Source organism: Phascolarctos cinereus, unplaced genomic scaffold (assembly GCF_003287225.1).
Source record: "Phascolarctos cinereus isolate Bilbo 61053 unplaced genomic scaffold, phaCin_HiC Scaffold_4;HRSCAF=312, whole genome shotgun sequence".
NCBI lineage: Eukaryota > Metazoa > Chordata > Mammalia > Diprotodontia > Phascolarctidae > Phascolarctos > Phascolarctos cinereus.
Window position 1 is genome coordinate 298,668,115 of NW_027555847.1, and position 13,778 is coordinate 298,681,892.

The 13,778-nt window shown below is 35.6% G+C and overlaps 1 protein-coding gene across 1 annotated transcript in view; it reads right to left on the reverse strand.

Moving 5' to 3' along the window:
• ADGRV1 (adhesion G protein-coupled receptor V1) overlaps positions 1–13,778 on the reverse strand; it is a 712,618-nt gene that overhangs the window by 408,526 nt on the left and 290,314 nt on the right. Inside the window, 3 exon segments of the mRNA XM_078151750.1 lie at positions 6,270–6,430; positions 9,182–9,321; positions 9,960–10,209. Of these exon segments, the coding sequence (XP_078007876.1) occupies positions 6,270–6,430; positions 9,182–9,321; positions 9,960–10,209 (551 nt within the window).

Sequence of the window (13,778 nt, forward strand, 5' to 3'; positions counted from 1 at the left end):
AAGCTTATCTTTTTTATTTAAAAATTTTTTTAAAAAATATTTTGATGACTCTTTCTAAAATGTACCATACAGTGAACTGTCTTAAAAGCAATATGCTGGACATAATCTAACTTTTTCATGATGACTCAGGGCCATCAGGATGAGAGTCCTTATCAACTGGTGCAGTACAGTTCAGAGTTTGTTTTTTTACTGTAGCTTTTCTGTTTCCTCGTGTTGCCTCAGCCATCCCTGCTCCTGTTGTCATTACGTCTGCCCCTAACAACCTTCTGCACGACTATAACCATTACCAAGCACAATGCCATTTTAGTTGCTGCCTCTAATCTACTATGGGCTGGGAAACCAGATAACTAAGCTGGCTAGACCTCATCTATTAGATAAGAACCAGTAAGGCCACACTGAGGCTCAGAAAAGTAAAGTTCAGGGATTCAATACAAAGGTATTTGTGTCCATCCAGATCTCAGCACACCACACTACAGGGCATATCATAGCATATAGTTAACTGTACTCCCTGCCTCTGGAAATCCCATTTCCTTCAAGACTCAGCCTCAAGCATCACTTACTGTAGAAGGCCTTTCCTAGACCCTCCCACCCCGCATCCCCTCCCCTGCAGCTGTCAGTGCCTTCCCCTTCCTCAAGGTTTGCTTGTATTTGATTTGTATGTGATTTTGTATAAACCTACGTAGCTGCATGTTATCTTCCCACCAAAAATGTGAGCTCCCTGAAGAAAGTGGTGTATCTTTGTTTTCTTACTTTTTTGGTTTAAAGTGCTAGTCAGAAAGACATGGGTTCAGATTCCAAGATAGATACTAACTGGCTCTGTACCCTGGGCAAGTCTTAACCTTTAAGACACATCTATAAAATAGGATTACTAACAGCATTTATGTCAAAAAGTTCTGTGAGGATGAAATGAGATAATTCTATGAAGTGTTTTGCTAACCTTCAAATACTATGTAAATATGAGCTATTATTATACTCCTTCTTCTTCTCTGCCTCTGGTCTCCTCAGCTTCCTTCAGACTCAACTAAGGTACTACAACCTATAAAAAGCCTTACGTGATCATTCTGGTCAATAATGGTTTCTCCCTCCTCAAATTAGCTTGTACTTTCTTATTCAACTATTATAAACTCCTCAGTAGTATGTAAGTTCCTTAAAGGAAGAAATCAATTTTCACTTTGTATTTGTATCCCCAATGTAAAGGCATTTAGTAGGCAATTATCAAATGCTTACTGAATTGAATACCAATTTCCCCTATTAACTTATATGATTAAGTACCATGAATCTATAATTCATAGATTTATCTGAATCTTTTTAAAGTTGTACTTATAGTTTTAGTTTTTATCATCCTGGGAGTGATGATGTCCCTACTCTTACTACTTCTTATACAGAAAAACTGGGGCAACTAGGAGGCTCAGTTGGATAGAGTGCTGTGCCTAAAGGAAGACTCATCTTCACGAGTTCAAATCTAGCCCCAGACACTTACTAGCTATGTGACCTTGGGCAAGTCACTTAACTTTTTTGCCTCAGTTCTTCATCTGTAAAATGAGCTGGACAAGGAAATGGCAAACCACTCCAGTATTTTTGCCAAGAAAACCTCAAATAGGGTCACGAAGAGTTGGACACAACTGAAACCAATGAACAACAATATAGAGAAATTAACCCTTTTCCCTTTATACATTCATTTTGCCTCTTCAAAGTTTTGATAGGTACTCTTTATTTCTGTTATATAAATATTATTTAATTAAAGAGTTCAAGATTTTAGAGTCTATTTATATTTTTCCAGTCTTTATCTTTCTTAACAGAAAATTTCTCATATAGCAAACTTTTTCTCCCTTTAGTTGTATTAGTTTATCTTTTCCAGCAATGTACTTCTTACATAAATGGTGACCACAACTCTGCACAGTATTCCCAATACAGAGGTGCATCATCTAGGTAGGCCTGATGATGTTTGTTTTGTTTTCATACCCTTCTCAAAGGTATCTCTCTCTCTCTTTCTCTGTCTCTCCTCTTTTCTCATTCCTCTCTCCCTCTTATCTTTTTCATCTCTCCTTTTTATCTTTTTCCTCTCTCTTATTTTTCTCTCTTTTCCTCTCTCTCATCCCTCTTTATCTCCTTACCCTTTCCCTCCTTTCCTCTCTGTCTCTCTTTCTCACTCAAGCCATCTACCTTTAATCCATCATCCTATATACTTCCCCCCATGCTATCAAAATGTACTATCATGAAAGCAAAATGTCACAGAATCAAAGTAACATATTACTGAGGGAAAGGCCGACAATATTTGTTATTGGATTTAAATATAGATTTAGAAATAAGATGTTGTAACATTTTATTAAGTAAAATGTAACTACTTATAAAGTAGATTTTAATGATATTATGGCAAAAGATAGTAAATTAATCGTGTTTTGTGCCCAGAAAAATACATAGCAGGCAGGTGATATATGTAAGCATGTGTTCATGTATATGTGATCAAGCACTAAATATTGTTACATATTTAATAATAGAAGGTGAATATTAATTAGAAGGTGAAATGTAAAGATCCTTAGAACAGAATCTCAAAAACTTCTGAAGCACCAAGTAAGACCATGGTCCAGTGTTTGGCAGAACACACTGAATCACTAGTGAGAAGTGTATTCAAGGCTAAATTGGCTTACAGGAGCCACTTCAGGGACCATGAGTTCTGCTGAAAACTCATGGAAATTCTAAGCACATAATAACATTGCTTGGGCCCTGAAGAAGAAATGAACTTCCTGGATGTTTCCTGCCATGTGATGGACCAGAATTGAAGGGATTTGGCATTTTAGTATGACAGTCAACCCTGAGTTATCCTTAGGTCCTCCCTCTGTCCCAGGACAAGTAGCATGAACTAGGGGTGTGGATGGGGTTAGGATACTCTGTCTTTTAAAAGAAGAGAAAGCTTCTGGCTGGTCCTCTTATTTGTGACTTCTGTGTGGTCCTCTCTGTAACAGAGAGGAGCAAGTAGGAGGAATGGGCAGACTCAACCAAGCAAGCTTGCACCTGGGCCCCTGTCTGTCTTTCCTGCTTTGTGTTTCCTTTCCTGAGTAAACGAACAAACAGTTCTCAAGTTGGACATGTCCAGGCTTTCAGGCCACCTTTTGATTTCAAAAGGTACTTAGTTACTGGGTCCAATGACAGGAGCAGCTATTTGCAAAAACAGGACCAAATGGTTTGAGATCAAAGATAATAGGAGGCTCGGGTCTGGAGTAGAGTTGGCTGTGTAGAGGCAAGGTGAAATTGTAAAATAATCAATCAGCAATGCCACAATTTGTGTTCTGATGAAGTCTGAGCATCTGACTCTAAAAGACTGTAACAGTAGATGAGTTACTGAATCCTGTTTTAAGTGTGTTTGTTTGTCGTCAAATGCATGTTTAGGCATGTTCTGTGTTTAGTGGTACCTGGCCTTATTCATATTTTGTATTGAGTACCTTTTTACTCCTCCTTTTTTTCAGTGGGGAGAGGGAAAGCCTCAGATATGAGCCAGAAATAAAATCATCTCTATGGCACTGGTATATGTGAAGAGTGTGAAAAAAGAAAGCCTCCTCTCATTAGAGGCAGGATTCCCTAAGTCTGATCCAAGTCCAATCATGTGGCTGGGTACTGAACAATGAGTCTGCAGAGTACCTCAACCCTATGGGCCCAGGTGGACAGTCTCTCAATAAAGCTAGATCAGAATAACAGATAACAGATCTCATAAAACTTGATGTGTGACTACTGCTTTCTGACAAAATTCAGAAGTACACAGGAGTACCTCTAATTCTAAGCCTATGTCTATAATCACTAATAGGATAAGTAAAAAAGTGAGATGCAGAAGACTATTGTCATTTTCTTAACTAAATAATATCAATAACTGAACAATGACTTTGCTCCTGAGTAGTGAAATACTTGTGCTACATACAGAGCCAAAGTGCTCTGTGTAAAGGGCTTTACATCTAGTAAATTGAATGACTTCAATACTTAGTGGTGTTGACTATGAATGAGGAAATATTTTCTCTATCTGCCATAATATGGTAAGCCTAATCATGCTTTCTTATAGATGCATATTTTTATTTCTTTTACATTTATTCACAGTTCCACCCCCTCAACACTGAACTTCAATGACTTTGGAGGACAATACAGATTACATTTGTAGCATGCAGGTCCTCAAACAGAGAGGGTGGCTGTCGTCAACAACTCAAGGCAGGTAATGGGTACTTGCAGGTATGGGGCACTAGGCTCTGGGAGTACTAAGACTACAAGTTTTTGTTTTTAAGGGGACTATAATCTAGTTAGGGAGACCAAAAATACACAAAAAGACAAATAATAAAAACTGCTATTTGCTCACAATACATCAGAAATCAGTGAAAAAGCTAATAAGAGTCACAGAAATCATTGGCTAGGACAGTGAAAGGCTTCAGGGAAAAGATGAGACTTTGACTTGAGCCTTGAAAGCTTGGTTAGACATAGACAAATGGTGAGGATGCATTGAGGTATTCTAGGTAGAGTTAATTATGCGAACAAAAGCAGAAAGGTAGAATGCATGTGGAATATCAAGGGAAAGTTGTGTGGAGTACAAGGTTCATGAATTTCTTTATCTTCCACAACAGAGGTGGGCCAGGTCCCTTAATTCAGTCCTTGGCTTAATTAGTTTTATCTGACCTGAAGACAAGTATCAGGAGGCAGTTTTTATATATATACATATACAATGCATGCATGCACATATGCATATATATACATATAGGTATATATGTGTGCACATGTATGAATTCATATTTATTTATTTATTTATTTATATGTATGCATAGACAAGTACACACAAAACCATATCTCACATGCAGACATATTTTCTCATACATATATATTTGAATTTTATATATATGTACATATGTGGAAATGCAAAATTATAACAGTCTTACATGAGCTTTCCTAAAAGCTGATAAATAATTCTGGGGACAGCTAGGTGATGCAGTAGATAGAGCACTAGCCCTGAATTCAGGAGGACCTGAGTTCAAATGTGGCCTCAGACACATAACATTTACTAGCTGTGTGACCCTGGGCAAGTCACTTAACCCCATTGCCTAGGCAAAAGAAAAAAAATGATAACAATTCTATAAAAGTCTATTTCTATACAAGTCTAGTCAATAGTGTCATGTGTGTTTGACTGCATGTGAGCTTCCATGTTCCCTTTTCTATATCTGTGTGTGTATGTGTGTGTGTCTGTTTGTCAGTCTGTATATTTGTCCTTCTGGGGCTAGGTGGCTCTCTCTGTGGCTTTCTGCATCTTTTTCTATGTGTGTATTGTTCCATGCATTTCTTCTTGTGCTATTTTTGTGTCTGTCTTTCCATATTTCTGTCTCTCTCTTCTTTGTACTTTCTGTTTCTGTGTCTATTTTTCTATGTCTCTATCTCTCCATCTCTCTCCTTATACTCCCAGACCATCATAGCTATTCCTCTTCTCCTTAATCCTTGTTTCCCTTCCTTCTTTTTCTCTCCTTTTTAGGAATAAAAGTTAATTATGACATACTAAAGATTCATATTTTTAAAAATATGTATTGTATTTATTAAGCAAAATTTTGTTTCTTGTTCCTAATTTAAAATGTAGATTAATAGAATATTCATACTTCTCTCTAAAAATACCTTTATGAAATTAATTTATATAAAAAGTATATTTTTTGAAGAAAATGGTTTTCAATGGGAAAAAAGCTTTCTAATTTCTGACTTTTAATTTTCTCTTTGGGACTTATTTTTTCTATTACTTTTTTCTTCTTAAAAAAACAAAAATATTTTTGGTTTTCTTTCTGTTTCAAAACGAACTAATATTTTTAAGATGTTCACTCTCTTTGCTGTGAAATTTGTTTTGTGGTTCCAATATATTGCTAGTGTCTTCCATTCACAGGACCAACAAAATGTGTTAAGTCAGGTTTTCTTCATTTTGGCTGCAGGCAACAAATTAAAATAATCATCAGGTCTTAATAAGACCCTTTTCTTTGAAAAAATATCCCTTTAGGACCCCATGTCTAGGATGTCAGGTAAAATGTTTAAACATAAAATGAAGATGGTTTCCTTTAAAAGCAACTAATAATTGGTTTTCAAAACCTTACATAGTATTTTGTTTTGTACTTTTCCAGCACTGATCATATTCCAATAAAAACTTATAGCATGAGAAGTATTCATTAATAGTTAACAGTTAATGTTCTTTATCACATATGTACAATTTTAAAATAGGTGATACTTTTACTTTTCTTACCATGATTAACCTTAAGAACCAATCAACTGACCTGAGATGCAAATAAATCCAGAAGAGAAAAAAGCCTCATTGTATGAGGACAAGCTATCTGTCTGGGCGTAGACGGCATATGTCGACATGTGTGAACAGGCACATTCCACATAGTCTGAAGTGACATCAACCACTTTGCAAAACTGACTATCGGACAACCAGCTAGAACAAAAACAACAATGAAAATTACCATTTTTGTTTCATTGGTGCACTTAAGGAATTGAGAAGAATTGCAGAGTAAAACTATTTGTCGAACTTTTGTTCTTTAGTCAATCCTTAAGTAAACCTCATGGTTAAGAAGAATAGCTTGTACAGGACAAGAAGCAAATACCTGCCTGAGTGTGAACTATACAATTAGCCTGGAAAAGTGGCCTGTGAGGCTAACCAAACCTAAAGGAGTACTGTGCATTTTACAGGAGAATTTCTATAATCACACTTTTTGAAAGACAATCAAAATAAAAGTACAATCAACATTTAACATTAATAGTAAGATACACCAGCTTTACCTGTGTAAAATAAACAAGCCTACACAGCAATCATAGTTGTAGTTGTATTAGTTGTAGTTGTAGAGGGCTGTATTAATCACCCCGCCACTAGGGGAAAAATAGAAAAAAAACTACACCTCATATATTTATTTTTGAACCATGAATCTCTTCAAGTTCTTCCCAGGGCTTATGTCTTTTACGTGGTCTGATCTATGAGCTAAATACATTTCACCAAGATTATAGCCAATACAGCCCATCAAAGAAGTATAGCCACTTTTTTTGAGCAGTCTTATGTAATGCCATTGGCCAGTCTCTTTTCAGTGTTTTGTGTTTTCCATTCTTTCTTTTATTTTTAAAAAGTTTTTTGTTTGTTTAGTGTATTGTAATAATCACAGAGGAAATTTTTTGAGCAGTCTTATGTAATGTCATTGGCCAGTCTCTTTTCAGTGTTTTGTGTTTTCCATTCTTTCTTTTATTTTTAAAAAGTTTTTTGTTTGTTTAGTGTATTGTAATAATCACAGAGGAAATCACTAACATAACAGTAGCAAGGCTCTATTGACATGAGGCAGGATTCCATTCGTGGCCCTGATTTATTCAAAATTCACTAGTTTTGAACATTCAATAGTGTCAACAATGAATTAGATGAAAGAAAGCATAATTGTCAAATTAGTGGAGAGGGATGGAGAGAGGGCTAAGAAGGAGGAGAGAGATATGAGAAATATATATAGATAGGAAAGAGAAAAGTTTGAGGAAAGGAACAAGCATTTATTAAATGCCTACTATGTACAGACACTGTGCTAAACATTTTACTTAGAAATGACTTCAGAATTGAAAATATTCTGAGAGTAAAGAAGCCTGGAATCTATTTCATGTTTCCCCCTAATTTCTAAGAAAAAAATCTCCAAGGGCAGAAGATTCTTAACCTCTAATTTCAAAGACAAACTTGAGATACTGATTAAAGTCAGAACATCAAGCAACACTACTGAGATCAAAAATTATAAATCATGAACCTCAATTCAACCATCCAACCATGAGAAGCCAATAATATTAGAACTATGGAAGGTCAATCTACTTCACAGTTCCAAAGTTCCAGCTACCTACTCCTGAATTTCTTTATCAATTACTTAACCACTTTAATATTACATCATAATCTCACATTCAGATTTAAGGACAGACTGCAACTAATACTTTGACCTGAACACTCACATTTAATGTTACCATGATCATGTCATTTCACTTCTGGGGCCTCAGTTTCCTCATTTGTTAAATGAGAAGGTTGAACTAAATGACTTCTAAGTTCCCTAGTCTATGATCCTATGAATGCAATAATTTCAGCATTTTTAACTCACTTTTCAATCCAATCTAATAAGTACTTATTAAGTGACATATTAATGCACTAAATTTCTGTACCAATATTGGAACAGAAACTTGAGGCCCTTCCCTAGACTAAATAAGGATTCAGTCTTGAGATTTTATACCAGGTTATTAAGGGACTGGAAATATAAGAATAGTTAAAACCTTTTGATAGAGCTTTTGGTCTTCACAATAACCCTGTATAGTAGACAATGGAAGCAGCCTCATTTTACAGACAAGGACTCAAGCAAAGAGAAACCAAGTAGCTTGCCCAAGCTGACATAACAAACAAACAGCACAGTCAAGACCTGAACAGTGGATATTCTTTCTTCTTGCCACAAGTGACTCTATCAGAGGGCTTTCCATAGTTGGCCACAAAGCAGTAGTGGGTCCTATGGCCAGACTGGAAGGCAGAGAAAGAAGGAATCCTTTTCCAACTTTGCAGATCAGGTCATAATGTGATTAAGGTGGATTCTACCAACCTAGGTTGTTGACTTTCTAAAATTTCATGAGGGAGGGAGAGAGGAAGGAAGGAAGGAAAGAAGGAAGAAAGGAATGGAGAAAGGAAAGAAGGAAGGAAGGGGAAAAGTAAGGAGGAGAGGGAGAGAGAAAGAGAGGAAAGAAAGGAGGGAAGGAGGAGTGAAGAAAGAAAGGAAGGGAATGAGAAAGGGAGGGAGGGAGGAGGAGAAGAAGGAAGGAAGGGAGGGAAGAAAAGAATGAGAAAGCAAAGGAGAAGAGAGAGGAAAGAAGGAAGGGATGTAGGAAAAGAGGAGAGAGGGAGGGAAGAAGGAAGGAAGAAGGAAAGGAGAGAGGAAGGTAAAAGGGAAGAAAGGGAGAAAGGGAAGAAAGAAGGAAGGATGGAAAGAAGGAAGTAGGGAAGGAAAAGGAATATCAGCCATATTATTTAATGACTTTGTGACTGCATGTGCCTTCCCATCTAACATCACAGCATTCTCTACCTGTTCACACTCACCCATCCATAGAGTTAACCAGAAGTAACAGAAAATTATATTCAAATCTAGCTCAAGTAATGATGGTCCCCTAGAAAACAAAAGCCACAATCACACAAAAGTACCTTGCAGCAGCCTGATTCCAAAGGAGGCACAAGGACTTTTGGGGAACAAGCCGGTGTTCTGTAGCATAAATCCGATAAAGGACCTCATTGTTGTCTGTCAGTGGATATGAACTCTGACCCTTCACACTCAAAGATAAAACCTGTAACAGTAAAAAATATTTTTAATAAAAAAATTTCAAAAATAATCATGGTAAAACTTCACTGAAGTTTTCCAGTTAAAATTATCACCAAAATTGCCCCCCCCATCCTCAGTTCAGATCATTGCTTCATTTTTATCATTTTCCCCTATTCAATTATTCTTAGGCCTCTTACAAATAAAATGCCCCTACCTGCTTCTCACTTATTGCTACATAACTCCATTTTATTTCATATTAATACATGAGATCAAGGACTGCTCAAAATTCCACTCATCTGGGCCCTCTTTCTTTGGATTTTACTTACTGGCTTCACTGTCTTTTGGCATTAAGCACTTGGGATTGCCTGAAATTCAGTTACTTTCTTTTATCATCACTTACTAGAATTCCAATTTTCAAAAGCTCAAGCAAATATTTTACATATGTCTGAACTTATTTCAACTGTAAAATCTTGAATATTATCTACAGAAAGAGGACATTCTTAATAAGTAGATCATGATGCTTGGTATTTCCGTGAGGACCAGAGACTTCAGGACATACATCACAGTGGTGAAAAAAATAAGTCAGCTGAGGTTACCGAGGTTAACAGAGGAACAAACATGGATGCCATGAGAACAAGAAATTACTTTGAAATGAAAAACTACCTTGTTGTTTAGGGCCAGAACACTGTTACCAGTTATAAACCACTGTTGGCTGCTATATTCTGTAAACTGAACTAATTTGCATTTTTTTTCACCAGCCATAAGACTTGCATCTGGGACATCCAATAATCGTTCAGGAACTTGTATATAATCCCCCTCTTTTCCTTCAAACTTGTGTCCATTGATTTGCTGTGGATACCAGTGAAGGGCCAATATTGACAAATATGGACATTTGTCAAGAATGGTTTTGCTTCTGTTGAAATAGAAAAAAAAAAGATTTCTTTTGAAATAGCATACAAATAGAAATATACCTAATCATGTTTAAATACATGTGTGCAGCCCTCTGTACATTAAGGTGACATTAATAACCAAGCATCAATAGGGCATCTATTTTAAGCTGGTTTTTGAGTAGTGGTGATAGGTTTGAATGAAGTCTTTTCTCTTTATATATATATTTTTTGGCTCTCTTTGTAATCCACGACATGAATTTTTGAGTCACCTGTGACTTAAGGCAGGATATGTGACTGTGAAAACAGAGTTCCCATAATGATATCCATCTGACTTGATATAATGTTGCTCCGCTGATCAAAAACTTTCAGGGACCTAAAAAAACCCCTGTTGCCTCTAGAATAAAATAAATCCTCCTCAGCCAAGCATTAAGACCTTTATAATACAGTTTCAGGCTATATATCCAGCCTTATTTTACCTTGAAATCTGTGATGCCTTCATCTTCCTTTCTATTTTATTTGGGTCAGTTAATTTTATAAAAATACATGCTTATATCTAAATATACATGAAAAAATCTTTCTTTTTGTATGTAAGACTTTAAAGTGGATAACATTAATACTAAATAGTGATAAGCAAAGTGCTAATCATCTTTACATACATTTTCAATTTTTTTTTTTTGCTTACGCTGTCAGGTATCACAAAATATCCCCTTACAGTGATTTTAATTATGTTTTGTAGCATTGAGTATATCTCTGAATTTCAATGGAATAGCACAACTGTACCTTCATGAGAAGACACGCTTTAATGATTGTTAGTAAAACTAATAGCAGATATATGCCAAACTTTGTAGAGTTAATTTAAATCTTCCTAATAAGCTACTTCTCATTAAGCAAAATGCCCTTGCTTTCAAATAATCATTAATGCATGAGAATGGGGAGGAAGGGTGAAAATACCACTATAATGCTGGTACAATGCCATCAAACAATCATTTTATTGGGAAATGAAATTGAAATTTTTAAAATTATTTTTCTTAGTCTTTGAAGCATGGGTAAACTCACAAACTTATGATATTTGGCGCACTGATACACTGTAAAAATGGAAAGAAAATAAAATGTTTATTGAAAGGTGGATCATAGTTATCAATTCCTCACCTATATCATAAAGATATTAAACTGAGTATAGGCATAATTCTTACATTATAAATGGTTATGCCTTGAAATATTTGTCATTATGTTCAAGGATTCACCACTTTTAATAAGTGTTCTTTCTTTAAAAAGGCGTCCCACAGGTCTTAATGAAGTTTTAAGCTACTAGCCAATAGCTTAAACTATCAAGTTTTCAAACTGCAATATACTTTGAGACACACTATATAAGATTGAGGTTCATCAGTCAGTTTTGTAAAGTCAAAGTAAATAAACATTACTTACTTAGATGACAAGATTCATAAGATTATTGATTTAGAGATGGAAGCGACCTTAGTGGCCATCTATACTAACTGACATTTCACAGAGGAGGTGAAGTGGCTCGTCTAGGGTCATGCCACTAGACCACACTCTCAAGCCTCATAACCTCATCTCACTGTCCTAACACAAAATAGGATGAAATTAGGCCCCAAGATGAGAATGATATTAGCAAGCCTTTTTGTTTTACTGCCTCTACCACTATGTGACCTGCTATGCGGCCTTCTGTGATGCCCACTCTTGCTTCTTCTGAAGTAAATGTTCTAGAGAACAAGGCCAGCATTTATTGAACAGGCATTGAGTACCTCCTGTGTGTTCAACACTATACCAGCTTTACTGAGGGAGTAGAAAAGGAGAAGAAGAAAGATTCCTGCCCTCAAGGAGCCTGTATGTACACAAAAACAAAGAAGGTCAACTAAGAAGCACCATATGAATAAAGGGAATAAAAAAGTATTTGTCACAGGAAAAAAAAGAATGCCAGCTACTGAAAATAGCAGGCATAGCAATGATTAGATTCATTAACATTGCTTATGTTTACCATTTAATTCTCAATGCAAATAGCTATTAAATTAAAAATTATTACTTACCAAAAAAAAAATTTTAAAAGGAAACTTTTTCATTTCACAAGTAGGTCAAAATGCATAGGCATTACACAGAAAATAAAGAAACCAGGGTTCATATGAGTAAAAACTGATTATGGCAAAAGACTGACTAATTCATTCATTCATTTTGGGAATAGATCGATGCATAAAAGGGAAATTAGTGAATTTGCTCATTGTCTTCATGATATGAGCAAAAACTACATGTCTTAAATCATGCTTCTCTCTGATGATGATGATGATGATGTAGAATAAAGGAGTAATTAGAGAAAGCTAATAGGGTAGGTTATAGAGTACCATTTAGCTCAATTGGTTTAAAACATAATGCTACCATGAATAATGTCAGAAGTCCCATCGCTATACATGTTCTTTGTCATTTTTTCCATCCTACAGTTATAATCCTCTTCCTTCCCACCTTCCACTTTCCAAACAAATGTCATTAGACAAAAAGGATATTCAGTCAACACAAATTCATTACAGTTATTGAATAAAGGGGAAAAATCAACTTGAAACACATGGGAGCACAGGATTTAGAATCTGAAGACAGTTCCAATTCTGTTTCTGCTGCTACCTGCGTGGTCTTAGACAAGGCATGTATCTCTCCTGGGTCTAACTTTCCTTCGACAAGATGAACTTCGATGTCCCTTCAACTCTAAACCTTCAAGCTTAAAAACTATTGTATGTGAACTAAGCACAAAGGCATCTTTGGAGAAGTTTTTGGTAAAAGATGAGTTTTAAGCAAGGGCTTAAAGAAAGTGATGGACATAGGTTAATAGCGAAGAAAGGGAAATTTTCCAGTCAATGGAAGAAGGATAACTATGAAGTCTGATAGGCAGGAATATAGTAGAAAGTTAGAAGGCTGACATTGCTGGAACAGTAAGGGGAAGTGGCCTTGTTGGGAGCAAAATAAGCTTGGAAATAAAAGAAAAATCTCAGTGATTTACCTGGAGAATAAGTTTTACAAATTTGTAAAAAATCTTGAATTTTCATTCAGCCTAATACTTCATTCTGATAAAGCAAAGTCTAGTTTGGTGTAAAAACATATAGGAATGCATTCTGTAATCTCTAATTTTCCTCTAAAGAAATAGCGAATTGAGTGTTTTCTCCTCTCTGAAATTCTATAGGACACACTGTTGGGACCTGCAGAAATGAAAGAGGGCTTCTCAAAAATACTCAAATGAAGCTTATAAAAAAATAGAAGACTAATTGAGGTATCTTTTTTTTTTAACACAAAGAAGACAATAGAAGGAAAACCAGAAAGAAACAGGGAAGCTTTGAAAAGCTACAGGTTGAACGTATATACTTTAATAGAAAACTAAGTAGTATATAATAGAGATTGTAATATTACACACAGTTCTCTTTTTCTCTTCTATTGTGTATATGAAAACGATCATTTTGTTTGATGTTTGTCAGGCTCAGAATAAAAAAAATAAAGACAACTTCCTTTTTCCTACTACACAAATATAGCTGTTACATGTTTGGTTTTTATAATAACAATAGATAATATTTATATAGCTTTTTGTGGTTTACAAAGT